General features: G+C 49.4%; 2 protein-coding genes across 6 annotated transcripts in view; one reads left to right on the forward strand and one right to left on the reverse strand.

The window, feature by feature from the left end:
• LOC102019190 (nascent polypeptide-associated complex subunit alpha, muscle-specific form-like) overlaps positions 1 to 2,472 on the reverse strand; it is a 10,402-nt gene extending 7,930 nt beyond the window's left edge. The window contains 1 exon segment of the mRNA XM_013506307.1: positions 2,451 to 2,472. Coding sequence (XP_013361761.1) covers positions 2,451 to 2,472 — 22 coding nt within the window.
• The window catches only part of Fam213a (family with sequence similarity 213, member A), a 20,447-nt gene extending 5,071 nt beyond the window's left edge, over positions 1 to 15,376 (forward strand). Inside the window, exons 1-7 of one of the 5 annotated variants that reach the window (XM_013506335.1) lie at positions 2,401 to 2,421; positions 5,574 to 5,678; positions 5,885 to 6,064; positions 7,606 to 7,697; positions 10,872 to 11,012; positions 11,991 to 12,155; positions 14,600 to 15,376. In XM_013506335.1, coding sequence (XP_013361789.1) covers positions 5,887 to 6,064; positions 7,606 to 7,697; positions 10,872 to 11,012; positions 11,991 to 12,155; positions 14,600 to 14,713 — 690 coding nt within the window. In that variant the 5' untranslated portion in view covers positions 2,401 to 2,421; positions 5,574 to 5,678; positions 5,885 to 5,886 and the 3' untranslated portion in view covers positions 14,714 to 15,376. Of the gene's footprint in view, positions 1 to 2,400; positions 2,440 to 5,570; positions 5,679 to 5,884; positions 6,065 to 7,605; positions 7,698 to 10,871; positions 11,013 to 11,990; positions 12,156 to 14,599 lie in introns of those variants that run through there. The other 4 variants (XM_013506334.1, XM_005407871.1, XM_005407873.2 and 1 more) reach the window with 4 other exon arrangements.
• Positions 15,377 to 15,640: the final 264 nt, after the last annotated feature.

Below are 15,640 nucleotides of genomic sequence, written 5' to 3' on the forward strand. Positions count from 1 at the left end.
GTATTAAATCTTCTCTGAATTTCTTGTAAAATTCTGCTGTGAATCCATCAGGGCTCCCAGGCCCATTCTGAGGCCAGTCTCTGTCCTTGGCTTGCTTGATGCTGGTGATCAGGTTTCAGGGCCTGCAGGGACCCTTTTCCTTATCCAGAACCCCACACTGTTCTAGCTGTAGAGGCCATTGGCCATGGCTGGCCATTTGGAACCTAGTGTGTCCAGGGTAGGATAAACAGGCATGATCTGGAAGCTGGCCCCCTATACCCCTGGGCACAGCCACTGGCATACACCCTGCCCACTTCTGTGATGGGTTAGCCAGCCGCCTCCCTGGGCCTGAGTTCTGTCATATACCCAGTAAAGGAGGAGCAGAATTAGAATTTCCAGGGGAGAGGAGAATGAAGCATCCTTCCAGCCTTCCTCACTGAGTGCCTGAGGCAGGGAGCCCTGGGCAGACACTCTCTTCCTTGTCTCTCTGGGTGCCAGTGTCTTCCTGCTCCCCTCTCTGCCTCAGGCCAACTCCCTGGAGGAGGGAGGATTCCCTGGGTGGGGCTGGACCAGGCAGGCAGTCAGGCAGGCAGATGTATCCTTGATGTTTAGAGTTCAATATGCCTGTACTTGTTTCCAACATGAATTAACCTACCTAGTGCTGATGCTTTATTTTATTAAGACTTCAGTTCCTACCAGAGGCATCTTTTTGAACAGACAGAAATTAGGCCTGGGAAAAAGGAGATGAGTGTGCCCAGCCAGCAGGAGAATGGTGTTGGCTGGTACTCCATGGCTTTTTGGGGTACCTGTGAGTCCCCATAGCTGCAGTCACAGGTCAGGCTCTGCAATGTCCTCAATTTCTGGTTCCTCCCTCTGTACAGATGGGGAGATCCGTCCCACAGTGTGTTCGCATCTTGTGTCAGGCAGCCCTTGCTTGCAACAGGGCTAGGACCTGAACCTCAAGGTTGATGGTTTTAATGTCAGGCCAGCTTTATCCAAAACTACGTGTCATACTGAGCTGAAATTGGATGGCTATAAGTTAGTTACAGCCGCCTCACTGTGGAGTTCAATGAGTAAAATTCGGGAGCCCTTATTAGACATTTAATGTCTCTAATTACCAGGATCGGTATTAAGTCCTGGGCATGGAGGATGAGTTAAGACAGTAGCCTCTGTCCTCAGACCATGCTGCTGGAATTGTGAAGACATGTAACTGAAGCACATGAGAACATTAAGTCCATTTGTGCAGAATGTGTGCATGTGTTCACACGTGTGTGTTCACTACAGTCAGGCAAGGAAATGGGTCCTTGGCAGTGCTCTCAGGAAAGGGCTTAGAGAGCCAGTGTTATTGTGCCTGGCCTTCCTGAAAGTAGGCAGCCTTGGATGCCCAGGGCTCTAGGGAAGGTGCCATTGTGGTGGGAGCTAAGGCTGGGGGTGCATTGAAGTCAAGCTCCGCTGAGTTTAGTGCAAGTGGGAGCCAGAAATCAAGGAAGGGGTGTGATCAGGTCGCTCTGGCTACTGCAGAGAACCTGTGGCTAGTGAAATAGACTACAAAAGTACAGTAACTGGCCAGGGCTTGGACAGTAGCAGGGAGGTGGAGGAGCCTGGGTTCCAGACACATTGTCTAAGATGGACACAATTTCCTGACCAGTTATGTGTGGGCAGTGAGCGCCAAAGAAGGATTTCTAGCTTGAGCAGTTGGCTGAGTGCTGGTGCTATTTTTTGAGATAGGAAACCTGAAGGGAAAAGTGGAGTGGCATGGCCATCAGTTTTGGACATGGTGCCACAGAGATACATACAAAACCCGCTGGGGACAGTTTGAGGCAGAAGTAGGAATGGGGGACCTGAAGTCAGTACAGAGCTGGGGGTGAAGTGCTGGAAGGAGCCGTGATCACCCAGGAAGGGAGTGGAGTGGAGTGGAGAAAAGCCACTTAAGTAAGTGACAAGAAAAGAAGAGACTGGAGAGTAAAGGGAGGACAAGGTGGGCACTTCCTGGACAGGGGTGAGGAGTGGGCGAGGGAGCAGGTGGCTCAAGGAGCCATGGGGGATGGGGTGTCTCCTTTGATGCCATTCTCCTGACACTCGGGCTTTTGGAGCGCTTCGCTCCATTGGTCTGCACCGGATAGCGGGGTGTGTCTGTTGGCACTCGGGAAATGTTACAGTCTGCATGACTGCAAATGACTCAAAGCTTTGCTCAACTATTTGAAGTCTAGGGGGCGTTGGCAGCTGTCCATTTTGATGTTTTCTGGAGATTAACTGTTGAAAGCTGAAGGGGCCCCAGGGTTTCTGTGCGGCCTGGTCCTGCCTGTGGAGTGATGGAGTTTAGGGATCTAGGCGAGGCTCCAGAGCCCCACCCCCAGCCTCCCCTGCCGCCTGCACCCTGCCTGCCACACACCTGGGGCCAGCCTCATTGCCGGCAGAGGTGGGGTGTGGACGCCACAGACAGTGAGTGCCCATGCCCAGGTCTGACTTACCCAGCGTTAGGATGGGGTCCATGTGGGTAGAGGAGGGGCCTGTGTCAGGAAGAGAGAGCCCGGGTGGGCAACAGAATGGGGGAGATGGGGGATGTGGAGGGAGGGGTTGGTGAACAGTCACGACTGTTCTCACTCAGAAATCAGTGTGTGTTAGAATCATAGAATGTCAACAAGAGCTTTAGGAGCCTTTGCACCTACTATTTTAAAGATGAGAAAAGTGGGGCTTGGTGAGAGCAGCAAGCTGGGCTCCCCAGGCCAAGCTGGTGGGTTCTCTCCTGCGTCACACCCCTCTTCACAGCTTCAGGATCCTGCTCAGCCAGTATTGATCTGCTTCACCTCCTGCAGGAGGAGCAAGATCAGCCAAGCCCCCCCCACCCCCGCCCATGGGGAACTGAGTTCTGCTGAGGGGTTCACTGTTCTGTAAACATCCTTGCTCTTCTCTTTCAGAGAGACTGACCCTTTCCTTAATGGGCAGTGGGAGTAGGGAGGAAAGAAAAGGGACATCTGGAGTATGGTAAATTTCCTAGAGCAAACATACTTTGTATTTGATTCATGACTTCATAAGTTGATTTTTTTAAATTCTCCTTAGGACAATGGGGACCATATCCCTAAACTCCACAAACACACTTAAAATATGGGGAGGCAGGATGTGACAGCAGAAAGGCTACAAGGTTAATTCCTGTTGACTGTGGCCCCTGGGGCAGGTCCTCGGGGCCGTGCCAATGGGGAAGGTACTGAACCTCTCTGAACTCAGCCTTAGCAGCTGGGCTTTGGCAGAGCAGCTCAACCTGTGTGTGCTTTTGGCTTTCACTGCTTGTCACTGGCAGGGCAGCCATGTGCTAGGGGCCGACTGGGAACAGTGTATCGGCAGAGAAGCCTGCCTCTCAACAGAAGTGCTGAGGATGTTCTCCCAACCTGGTGCATACAGGAGGGGGCCACCTCCTTGGAGGGGTGACTCTGCTGACACTTCCTGAATCACAGCTGGGGCTGAGGGATGGAAAACAGCACTCCTGGGGGTTGAAGCCTGGATCGTGTGTGCCAGTCCTTGAACTTGAGGTAGGGAGATGGGAGCCTTTGCAGCATGGAAATGTGAGCTCTCAGGGTCCCTTCAGCACTTACACCTGCTCCTGTTAGCCTACTCCTTCCCAGGCTCAGGGAGCTGAGGCCCAGCCAAGCTGTTTTTCCCTTTTTCCTGCATCCTTACCGGCTCCAGAGCCACTTTCTCCCCATGTTCTTATGGCTTCCCAGGCTGGTGCTCATCCCTGCACTGCCATGGCCTCATTCATGCCTGGCCCAAACTGCCTCCCCCTCCCACTTGTCTGTCTTGTGTGCTTGTGTCTCCGTCAGGACTGTAGTGTTTCAGTTTATGCCCCACAGAAATCCATTTATTGGATAAGCCTGTGCTGAATAAATGTTTGAAAATAACCCCTGAGTCTAGCGGGATTGCGTTTTCTTGGGCTCAGACAAGCGGGCTAAATACTTGTGGGTGGAGACTGGGAACATGCAGCCTGTTGCCCCTCAGAGCAGCAGAGGTGTATTGGATGGAGGCAGAGCTGACCTTGAATGTCTCTGGGCTGCCTGAGTGCACTGTGAGAGCCCAGAAGTCAGAGTAAGGCCCTTTGTAGGGCAGAGGTAAGCTGGCTTTTGCATACTGATGCAGAAATGCTTACTGCTCATGTGGTCTTGAATTACACACACGTGTCAGAAATCAGGGACGTTTAAGAGGAATGTAAAGGTACAGGCATTGTTCTAGGCTCTGCAGAATCTCCTGTTTGCCGTATGTCGGGGACAACTATGAGTTACCTCCTAATTGTTCTGTGAACTATAATCCAGTAATGTGTAACTTTGCCATATGAAAAAATTGGATGCAGGCCTGTGAGAGGTTGCTTCCTATGTGGCCCTGGAATGTGGTTGTCTCTAAATTGTTGTCATTATTGTTCTGTTCTATCAGATTCTTTCAGGTCACATTGGAGTAATGGGCTTATCAGACCTCTTGTGCCCCAGCTGGAGCCCCTCCCATCAGAGATAGCCTCCTCCTCTTTTTACTCTTCCTTAATACATCGATGCTGTTCCTCAGGTGTTTTCTTTCCAGACTCCTTGCCTGGAAGTTCTTTGTTATTTTTCAACTCAGATCTGAGCTTCCCAGGCTGGCCTCAGTGCTAGCCTGGCCTACTGTTTTCCTCCCTAAAGTCATCGCACAGAGTCATTTCCTCCCACCTCACCACAGTGCACCCCTCAGCTGCTTCCCTTATAGTGACATGGATTTGTGGATGGACCTTTACTTGATCTTTAGCGAGTTCTAGCCCAGTCCTAGGAAATCCTGAGAATTCTCCTACCCAGTTGCGTCTGAGGTTGGCTGGACCCCCCCACACCCACTGCCTGTCCCCAGTGGTCTCTCACAGGGAATCAGGCTACTGCTTTGGGAGGGAGGTGTGGCAGGAGTCAGACCCTAGAATGGCAGGAGAGCCAGGTGGGGAGGATAGGTGTTGGAAGCAGTTGTCAAGAGAAGCAAAACTGAATGGGTCCCGACTGCTGTTACAAAGACAGGGTGCTTCCAGGGTTCCCCACACAGGAGAGTGTTATTACAACTGAAGCACCCAGGCTTGGCTAGGAGCAAGAGTGGGTTCCAGTGGGACCTTCCTGAAACTCCCTCCCCCTTGTGGAGTCCCCTGCCCTACGCAGACACCCACTTACTCCCTATCCAGACAAACATCGATGCAGTTCTATTTGCGGGCACTGGCATTGATTGCAGTGACCATCTTCACTTTGGAGATTTGTTTTCTTGATCTTATGTAATACCTCTCTTTTAATTATACTTTCTTATTTTTACCATGTCCTATTTCTATAATGAGTGAAATATAAAGCTCCTCTCAGTTGGGAGAAATGTACTGTGATTGCCTGTCCACCATGAGCGGGACCCTGCTGGGCACTACCTAGAGCCTTGGTAAATAGGATATGGTCCTTGTTTCTGGGGGATTTTCAAAGTAAAGAAGAAAAATGGAGTAGGAAAACTAGTGTCATCTGAGAAAGCTGCCCCTACCCAGGGAGCTGAGAGCTAAGCCACTTGGGTAGTGAAAAACAGGCATCAGTGAAGAGAAGAATGAGCAATTATTCTGCCAGCAGGAGGTTGCTGCAGGCCAGCTGCCACCACCTAGGGCTTGAGGGGAAGAAACAGCAAGAGGAGCCCTGAGAAAGCTGTCATTTCCCTGCACTGGTGCCTGACTCCTGGTGAGCTCCTTGGGGCAAACTGCACATGCCACACCCAGAGCTGTGGGCGTGGCAGGTGCTCTACAACCCTGTCCAGTCTGGTCTCCATACTGCGGCCCCTCCTCCCCAGCCTCTGGACTGCCCTCCCCTCCCCCTCGGCCTTGCCTGGAGATCAGACTTCACTGCCCTGTGGGAGCAGTAACATCCTCCTTCCTCTCCATCTCCAGAAATGTCTTTCCTCCAGGACCCAGGCTTCTTCGCCATGGGGGTGTGGTCCATTGGTGCAGGAGCCCTGGGGGCTGTTGCCGTTGCACTGCTCCTGGCCAACACCGACATGTTTCTGTCCAAGTCTGAAGAAGCCACTCTGGAGTATCTGGAGGACGTGGACCTAAAAACACTAGGGAAGGGTAAGTAGTGACCCTGTTGGTCTCAGTACTTTTCCGAGGTACTGGGGTACAGGGTTACTTATTCTTTTCTTTCTAAAATAGCTCTTTTTTGAAAAACCAATATAATAGCATTAGAGAAATTATAGTAACACTTTTTAAATTACTTTGTTCCATCCCCCTAACATAATCATTGTTTTTACTTTGGCCTATTGTTTTCCATGTGTACATATTATTACATGGTTATGATCTTGGTATAAGTTGCTATTTTATCTTTTTCTTTTTGTTGTGTCTCTAACTGTAATCATAAATCACTCAGTAATACTTAATGATGTTGTGACATCACTTAATGAACTAGTACTTCCACGGAATGTTCCAAGGAATTACAGGCTTGTGGTATCTCCCTAAAGAAAGGAGACCCTGAGTCCAAGAAGTCTGAAACATATGTTTGTCCAGTTCCATGTTCCCTGACGCTCTGGGTAGGGCCTGGCATACCGGAGGTCTGGATTGCTATTGATGGTGTATGGTCAGCCCCTTCTCTGGTCTGTCACTATAAAACAGGCTGTGGAGACCCACCTAGAATCCACTGGAGGGACAAAGCCACACACTCACTCGTGGTCACCCTGCCTCTTCACTGGCTATCTGCAGTGTGTGGGCTCCATCATGCCCAAGGAAACTTAGCTAAGGAGAGCAGAGGCATGACTGCACGGACTCCTGGTAGATGACCTCAGTGAGGTGCACAGACACTGTTGAGCTTTGTTCAGCCCAGGCTTTTCAGTCTCCTCCCATTACAGTTTCACTGTCTCCCTCCTTCCTTTCCTGTCCACATAACATCCCACGGGGACGTGGATGCAACTGGGATTTAAATTAGGGTTCATATTTATTGAGCGCTCACTAATTCTGTTTGAGCAGACCCTGGTGAGCATGTTTATAGTCATCCTTTAATATTCCCTGCAGCTCAGAGTGGGGCCGTTACATATCTGCTTTTATAAATGAGAACCCTGAGTCCCAAAGAGGAAAAGTAGCTTGGCCTTTCTCAGGATCCCACAGCTAGAGCCAGACTCAGAGTGACCTCTGAAGCAGATGTGGGCTTCAGTACTGTCTTGCCCCCAGCATTTCCTTACTGGATATCATCTGGCCTGCTTTATTAGTAATAGTGCAGTTAACATACTTATGTTAAATTACTTTTTATTCCCTTAAATACATTTTTAGAAGTGAAGTTGTTTTGTTGTTCAGAATACAAGACTGAGTTTGGGCCATGTCTGTGCTCCATAGAGTCATTATAGTGTGCCATGATGCCAGCCATAAAGAGAATTACGATTGAGCTAGAAATACTGCAGTTTGGAGGATTCAAATTTGAAAGCAGATTTTTGAGAGAGGGACCTTTTGAGCATACATTCCACTCCTTAAGCTTTACTTCCTCTCTTTGGGAAGATACTCACAGTCCCTGTCTGCATCTGGTCCTCCTGCAGCCTGGTTTCTGACCTTGCCCTGTTCGGGAGTTGCTCAGGAGTTGAGGTGGGGCTGGGAGCAAAGGATGTTGTTTTCCATTTCTTCTCCCTTAGAACCAAGGACTTTCAAAGCAAAGGAGCTATGGGAAAAGAACGGAGCCGTGATTATGGCTGTGCGGAGGCCAGGCTGTTTCCTCTGTCGTGAGGTGAGTGCCTCCGAGAATCTCTTCAGAGCAAAGGACCCAGACAGTGGGGCCTTAGGTTTCCTGTGCTCCAGGCCAGCTTACCATTCATTCAACCCCGGGCTGTTCTCTTTTATTCAAGCTAGGTATTTCTTTTAGCGTAGGCTCTGTTCCTGTTGTGTAATACTTGCCATCTCCTACTGGGGTTGGCAACACATCTGACTCCCCTTGGTACTTCCAAGCCTTTCACCCTGTGTTGTAGCATCTGTGTCCCAGACTACTCCCGTGTGACCCAGGGCAGTGGGGAGGCCCAGTCCCGTGTTCCTAACATTCAGCACAGAGACACACCAATGAAATGGGGGTTGAGCTGCTACTGATGAGGGCGTGGCCAGCCCCCACCTATGATGGGACTGCAGCATGAGCAGAAGCTGTTCAAGGCCACACTTTAGAACAGACCTGCCTGTCTGCCGGCCTAAGAATCCACCAAGCATGGATAGCTGAGCACTACACACTCTATCCTGGCTGCCCCTTAGCCTTGCTGCTAGTCTCACAGGGTTGGGGTGCCCATCATGCTGATGGTCTGGGTGCATTTGGCATGAGAGCCAGGAGAGAATTGGAGCTCACTGACTGAGGAGTCTCCCAGTTGGCCCTTCAAAGGGCAGCCATTGCCATCTGTACAGGAAGTGAGGAAACATATCAAAGGAAGGTATCTTGTGTCTGAGGGGATTTGTCCTTTTGTGGATGGGCAAGCTGAGGACCAGCATGGTTTGGTGGACTGCCCGGTAGGGAGCAGAAGCCCCAAGTTCTGGGATGGCTGCCTTGTGTGGAAGAAAGCTGGAAATGGTAGTGCTTCTGTCCTGGCAGCAGCCTAGCTTTCCAAGTAGTAGCTTTGGCCTTGCCTGGGTTCTCATCTGCATTCTGTGGGTCACCTCCCACACTGAGGGGTCTCCTCTGCACCCTGTCAGTCTCTCCTGTTTGTGTGTGAGGAATCCATCCACTCACACAGCACGTCTTTGCCTGTTATCTAGTCAGCCCTCACCGTGTCTCCTGCAAAGCAGCTTGTTGTTACTGTTCCCATTTCACAGAGGAGCCAACAGTAGTGCGGAGGTTGGAACAAAGCTGTATTGCCAGGGAGGTGTGTTAAGTTCCTGTAGCTGCTGCAGCAAGTGGCCACCAGTTCAGGGCCCTTGAACAACACAGTTATTGTCCAACCCTGGATGGAATGCGATTTCATTCCTCCTGGAGGCTATGATGGAAGATACACTGCTTTCCTTCTTCAGCCTCTGCAGCCTGCCAGAATTCCTTGGCTTATGACCTATTCCTCTGTTTTCCAAGTCAGCAATGGCTGTTCAAGTCGTCTCATGTTGTGTCCCTATGACGCTGACTTCTCCACCTCTCTCCTTCGCATTTTAAGAGTCCTGGTGATTATGTTGGGCCCACAAAGATAACCCAAGAAAATTTGTCTGCCTGTGTGTGTGTCTGTGTGTTTGTGTGTGTTTGCACACACATGTGCTGGGATTTGAACCCAAGGCCTTGGGCATGTTAAGCATACTACTGAGCCAAAGCCCCAGCCCATAGAACAATTTTTTTACTTAGGGTCAGGTGATCAGCAGCCTAAATTTCATCTCAGACTTCATTCCCCCTTGTTATGACACATGACATATTCATACTTTCCAGGAGTTAGGAGGTGGGTGTGTTTAGGGGTTCACTACTCCGTCCACCACTACAGCCGAGTTTAAACTCAGGGCTTTTCATTGCAAATCTGTAATGCCTCCAAACACCAACATGGAAACCTGTTTTGACTTGATCTCTTGAGATCAGAGAAACCCAGAAGGTTCCAAAAGCAACACTTCTTGCTAATTGCATCCTGTTTTCCTATGTGCTGGTCCTTGCCTTGGCAGAGCATCTTGTAAACAGTTTTCAAATGGTGCACAGGTGTCAGTCTGAGTTTCAAGATGGTGGACGGTGGCAGTCTGAGTTCCTTGGAGAGGCCCGAGGAGGAAGTGCATGACTCAGTTTCTACTTCATGGCTTTGTACAGGAATATACCCAGCATAAAGAGCTCAGACAAAACAAGTGAAACTTTTAATCTTCAACAGATGGTCTTTGACCACATCGAACACTGTAGTCCACCCTCTCTGCTCTAGGGCAAAACTTCAGTCCCTGAAACTCTTCATAAATGCATTATCATTAGTTCTCCTGCACTCACTATCCTTTCTTTCCTGTTTTAGAAAATAATGAAAAATTAAATGTAGTTGCCCACATAGAGCAGCACGCTTGTATTGAAGGTGAGCAGGCTCTGTTTAAAAGGGTTTCCTGCTAATTCTTTAATTCTGACATCTAATGTGAAAGAAAAATTTGTTGTTAAGGTTGAAACTTTAACATAACTCATGTGGTGTTATTTATTCAGCACACAGCTCCTGAGGGTCAGGGACATCTGTACCACTCCACTCAGCTGCACTCTCCCCATTGTTCAGCTTCAGGTCATTCCATCTGGTATTTATACCCACTCTATATCTAGCCATGTACTGGGCATCTAGGGCTCCAAAACATGAAAGACTTAGTTTCTGACTGTGGGACACATCAGGGATCTAATGACAACAATCAGCATAGCAGTAGCACCCAGACTTGGCACAAAAAGTCAGCGAGCAGGGAAAATAGACAGGCAGATGAGCAGGGCTTCCCTGTTCAGGGAGATCTTTGTAGACCAGGGAGGCCTCCCAGAGAGGCGGTTTGAGCGGGAGAGAGTTGGAGGATTGCAGCATGTGTGGGGAGCCCTGGGACAGCAGTGTGAGCCCATGGTCACGTGGCCTGAATGGTGTCTGTCTGTGGGTCCTTGTGCCAGTTTGGCCTAGTGCAGGAGAGGGGCTGGGAGTGAAGGACCTGTTGGGATGCAGCCTCCCTGTTGCACCTGTTCCCAGGCTGTGATTGGAACCCATAACCTGAGCCAGCTCTCCTTCCCACCATGGGAAAGATGAGAAGCCTGCGCAGAGGAGGGCACCTGACACCAGTGAGGAGGATGGAGCCAAGCTGGAACAGGCGCAGGCTGGGCTTCCTGGCCTGAACCATCTGGCCTTTTGTTGACCCTGTTCGTCTCCCTGCAGTACCAGCCACACTCTGGCCATTCACAGGGAGAGTGCACGGTTGGCCCCAGAGCCCCAGGATTTCATGGCCCTGAACCTGACCCCCTTCTCTTCAGGAAGCTGCAGACCTGTCCTCCCTGAAACCCCAGCTGGATGAACTGGGCGTGCCCCTCTATGCTGTGGTGAAGGAGCAGGTCGGGACTGAAGTGAAGGACTTCCAGCCTTATTTCAAAGGAGAAGTCTTCCTGGACTCACAGGTGTGTGTGCTGCAACTGGTGGAGACTGTCTTGGCTGTGGAGAGTTGGGGCTCAGGCTGTGCCTCGCTGGAACTGTGTGCTGGTCTCCCTTCTGCCCTGAGCTTGCAGGGGCTCCCCCCACTCTCAGAGCAGGCCGTCCTCTTAGTTATCCCTGGAGCCCTTCCCTGCGGCATGACCCAGGAGGGTGGGAAGAGCTAAAACCCCATCAGGTGCTCAACATGCAGATGGGAGTCCTGGCACAAACTTTCAACCCTGGGTTCATTGGAGCTATATTTCTTTCTTGTTTGGTCCACCCCACGTAGGATATAGCACTGTCATAAGAAATGAGAGGTTGAAGCTGTAGCTCAGTGTTACAGTGCTTGCCTGGTGTGTATGAGGGCCTGTGTTGCATCCCCAGTGCTGCAAAATAATGACAACGGCAGCAACAACTATTCGGAAGGCATGCTTATACACACTTGTAATGCCAGTGATTTAGGAGACAGAGATGGGATCATAGGTTCAGGGCCAGCCTAGGCAAGATAATGAGACCTTATCTCCAAATAAAAAGAGCTGAGGATATATCTTAGTGCTCCCTGGGTTCCATCTCCAAAACCACAGAAAACAAAACAGTGAGAACATAGAGTTGCTTCCCTAAGTCAGGCCTGCCTCAGGTCAGAAGCTGAATCCCTAGCTGGGGATGTAGCTCAGTGGTAGAGCACTTATTGCCTGACACATGTGAGGCAAACATACACACACACACACACACACACACACACACACACACACACACACGCATGCATGTGCAGTTTTTAAGGAAGAAGCTGCACCTGGCAGGATTCTGTCTGCTCAGGCAGTTGAGGATGGTCCTGGCTAGGCAGGCAGAGGACCTGACCCATCAGGCAGGAGGCTTTTCCTGAGCACAAGTGCCTCGCCTGGAAACTGGCTCCCTGGGCAAGAAAGCATACAGGCTACTCACGGGATGTCTTGCTTGCACTGCAGAAAAAGTTCTACGGTCCACAGAGACGGAAGCTGTTGTTCATGGGATTCATGCGTCTGGGTGTGTGGTACAATTTCTTCCGAGCCTGGAGTGGAGGCTTCTCTGGAAACCTGAAGGGCGAAGGTGTCATCCTTGGGGGAGTTTTTGTGGTGGGATCAGGAAAGCAGGTAAATTCTTGGTGTTTTCCTTGTGGGTCAGTGAGGGGTGTTGAGGCCTGACTTTCCCTATTTGGGGCCTCCTGGCCTTCCTTCTAGGACCAGGAAGCATGAAGCAGGGAAGGGAATGCAGATGTCTGTGCGTCACACACATCATGTGATTGTCTGACGCAGTTTGACCACATTGCAGACACAGGTCTGGGGTCCAGGGGGTGCTGAGTGGTGGCTCTCGGGCTTGAACCTGGGCCTTCTGACTTCGAGTTCTGTCTTCTGGGCTCAAACCAAAGCATCATTTGTAGTCTTTTTGAGTTATTCCTTTGGTGCATTCCCAAGCCATGATGGAGAAAGTGGGGAGGAGAGAAGGAAGAAAACAGGCCTGATGGGAGCGGCAAGGGAGGCCACACTCTTCCCTGTGGCAGGCTTGGTGTTGGGGTTGAGCCTGGAGAGGTGACTGAGCCCTCAGCAGAGAGGTTGCCATGGGGCCAGGCCCTAAGGACCTCCAGTCAGCCTGGGGACACCAGAGGAAGATACAGAGAAGAGCAATGAGGCCACCACAGGCCCTGAGCAGGGGTGTGGAGCCCCCATCCAACGACCGGGGCGAGGCAGTGCCAACAGTGCAGACCCATGCAAAGCAGGGTGGGGCAGTGCAGGCACAGGCAGGCGACAACCTGGGACTGGCTGCCTCATTCCTAGGCCAGTCTGTCAACCTGGGTCATGACGGCAACATGTGAAGAAAGTGTTTTCTTTCCATGGGAGGACGGGGTGGTCCACATCGGTGGATCTTATGGCCAGTGTTGATAATTGCACTTTCCTTGATTTAGCAGAATTAAAACTGAGAATAGAAACCCTTGGATTTTAAGCTTTATTTCTGATCTCTTCCTTTTACATTCTGGTAACTGCTTTTGCTTCTGTTAGAATTTGACATTAAACACTGTCTAATTTAATGACACGTATTTGCTCATTTTCTGGTTAATAAATAAAAAGAGCAGCAGTAATGGTTACCAGGGCCTGCCTGCCTGTCCGGGTGCCCGTGCAGGACCACATGTCTCCACATAACCAGTCTGGGGTGTCAAAAATTTTTGTTCCAGCTACATGGAAGGAAATCAGTCACCCGGGGACACGACTAGGAAAGGGTAGATGGAAATGAAACTCAAAATGCAAATGTCTCACTCCAGAGAGCCTGTCTGGCCCCTGCCCATGGGCTGTCTTCAGACGTGGCTCCTGGGCCCTTCCCCAGAACACCACTTCCCCTTCCCAGCCAGGCTGCGGCGTTCCTCTCTGGCTCTGCCTTCCCTGGCCTCCAGAGCAGGGCTTGGCATACCTGCCAGCCTTCTCTTGCCTTGCAGTGACTCACCTGGTGCTCACTGGCCCCAGTGGCGCATTCCTGGTGTTGCTAGGTGTGATGTTTGATTTTGTTGGTACATCCTGGAGCTCCTGGCTTTCCCCTGCCTGAGGGAAGGCTTACAAGGCTCGCTGAGCATCAGGATGTACCTGCCAGGAGCCACCCTCTGGGGATACCGAGTTTCTGTTTTGTTTTGTTCTTGTTTTTGTTTTTAACAGTAATATTTTGTAAAGCATACTTAAAGAAGTATACGTGCACTGAAGAGAATTTGAAAAGAGCAGAATAATGGTAGGGTCATCCTGCAAATTCAGCGACCACAGGCAACCCATTGGAACCAAGCTGAGTGGCTTCCTCAGTATTTCTGCTGCCTGTGTTATGCTTTATTGAGCAAGCAAACATGATTTCCTCATCTGCTGCCCTGTAGTCACCACTACAGTTATTTTTTAAGTCTTTATAGATAATGGCAATGTATTTAGAGATTTTTTTAATTAAATTTAAAATGAATTTACAGATGTAATGTGTTAAAGAGCTTTTTAACAAGGGTTCCTTGGTGCTGATGTCAAGCAGTAACGTATATTAGGTTAGGTTAGGTTAGGTTAGGTTAGGTTGTATGGTGTGATACTTTATGGTAATTTGGGGTATCCCATATCTCAGTGCATTTTCCTTCACAGTACAGAAGAGTGGCCTCCAGTTTCTTGGAAGGCCAAAGAAAGGGATTGAGTTCCCTTCTCAGCTGGTTGTTCAGCACCTGCCAGAGTCTCACCTCTGGAGTTCTGCTTCATCTGGTTTTGCTGTGTTAACTTCCTTCGGTTGTCTTCAGCTTCGGTGTTCCTTTACCTCTCTCTCTTCCTGTTTGTATCCTGCTGCCTCCTGTGCTTTGTGGTCTGTGAAGCCTTTCCTAACATCTGTCCTAAGTAGCTGTTCCTGGCCTCCTGCTTCAGCTGCTTGTGTAGCACAAGTGCTTCAATGTGGCTTCCCCAGAACACTAGGCTCACAGGCAGGTTCCTGGCCTCAGTTGGCTCTGTGTCCGCCTCAGGCACAGGGCTGGGTGGACAGCAATGCTCAATGACTGTCCCATGAATGAGGACTGATGTTCCCTTCTGTTTCTTCTCAGGGCATTCTTCTCGAGCACCGAGAAAAAGAATTTGGAGACAAAGTAAACCCACTTTCTGTTCTGGAAGCTGCCAAGAAGGTCAAACCTAGGAGTCTAACCTCAGAGAACAAATGATCACATGAAAGGCACACCCACTCCTGGGTAACCGGGGACACTCACTGTGTTCCTGGAGAGTTAGAAGCCACTTGCACCGCATTCTCATTGTGGATTATTAATGTATTGTAGTATTGTTTTCAGGTTAGGCCCACTAAGGCAAAATAGGCCCCAAAACAAGACTGACAAAAAAATCTAAGACACTAGAAGCAAAGACCTGAAAAATATGAGGCTTAAAGTTGATGGCTACACCTCACTACAAATGTGTGTTTGAGCACTGTTACTTGAAATTTTTATTTTCCTATCTTCAGATATTAAGGAAAGTTGGGGCTAGAGGTGTAACTCAGTGGTAGAGCACTTGTCTAGCATGCATGAGCCTTTGGCTTCAACCCCCACAGCACACAGAAAAAAAATAGAAATAAAATTTAAAATCTAAGAAAAGATGGTGATGATTGAATTAAAGATCAGAGAATATAAGGGTTTTGGCTTGAGAATTTTCTACAAATGACTCGTTATGTAATGTCAAAGTAATATACAAAGGAATAGATGTGTTATCGGGTGGTTTGATAAAGGTAAATTATAAAGTGAAATCTCTTGTCTCATTGTCTTCCAGTTTAGCCTCAAAGATTTATGTTTCTAGAAGTAATCATTTCTGACTTTAATAAAATTGTGCATCAGAAAGCACCTGTGTACACAAATTTTTCTGACAAAACTAATAATAATGAAAATATTTACCATAATATTGGCTGAAACTGAAAAGTCAATGTTCTCCCCACGTAAAGATCACGGAGGGGACTCTAGTTAGACCAGCTGAGTAGTTTTGCAAATGGTCAGAGATTCATTCTGTCATTCATGTTAGTGATTTTGCTCTCTTTCCAGGAGGAACGATTTTGGTATTTAAAATTGGTACCTGCATTCATGCTGCCCTTTCAGTCCAGTTTGCTAAGT

This window comes from Chinchilla lanigera, unplaced genomic scaffold, assembly GCF_000276665.1.
Source record: "Chinchilla lanigera isolate Chin_1 unplaced genomic scaffold, ChiLan1.0 scaffold00109, whole genome shotgun sequence".
In the NCBI taxonomy this organism is placed as follows: domain Eukaryota; kingdom Metazoa; phylum Chordata; class Mammalia; order Rodentia; family Chinchillidae; genus Chinchilla; species Chinchilla lanigera.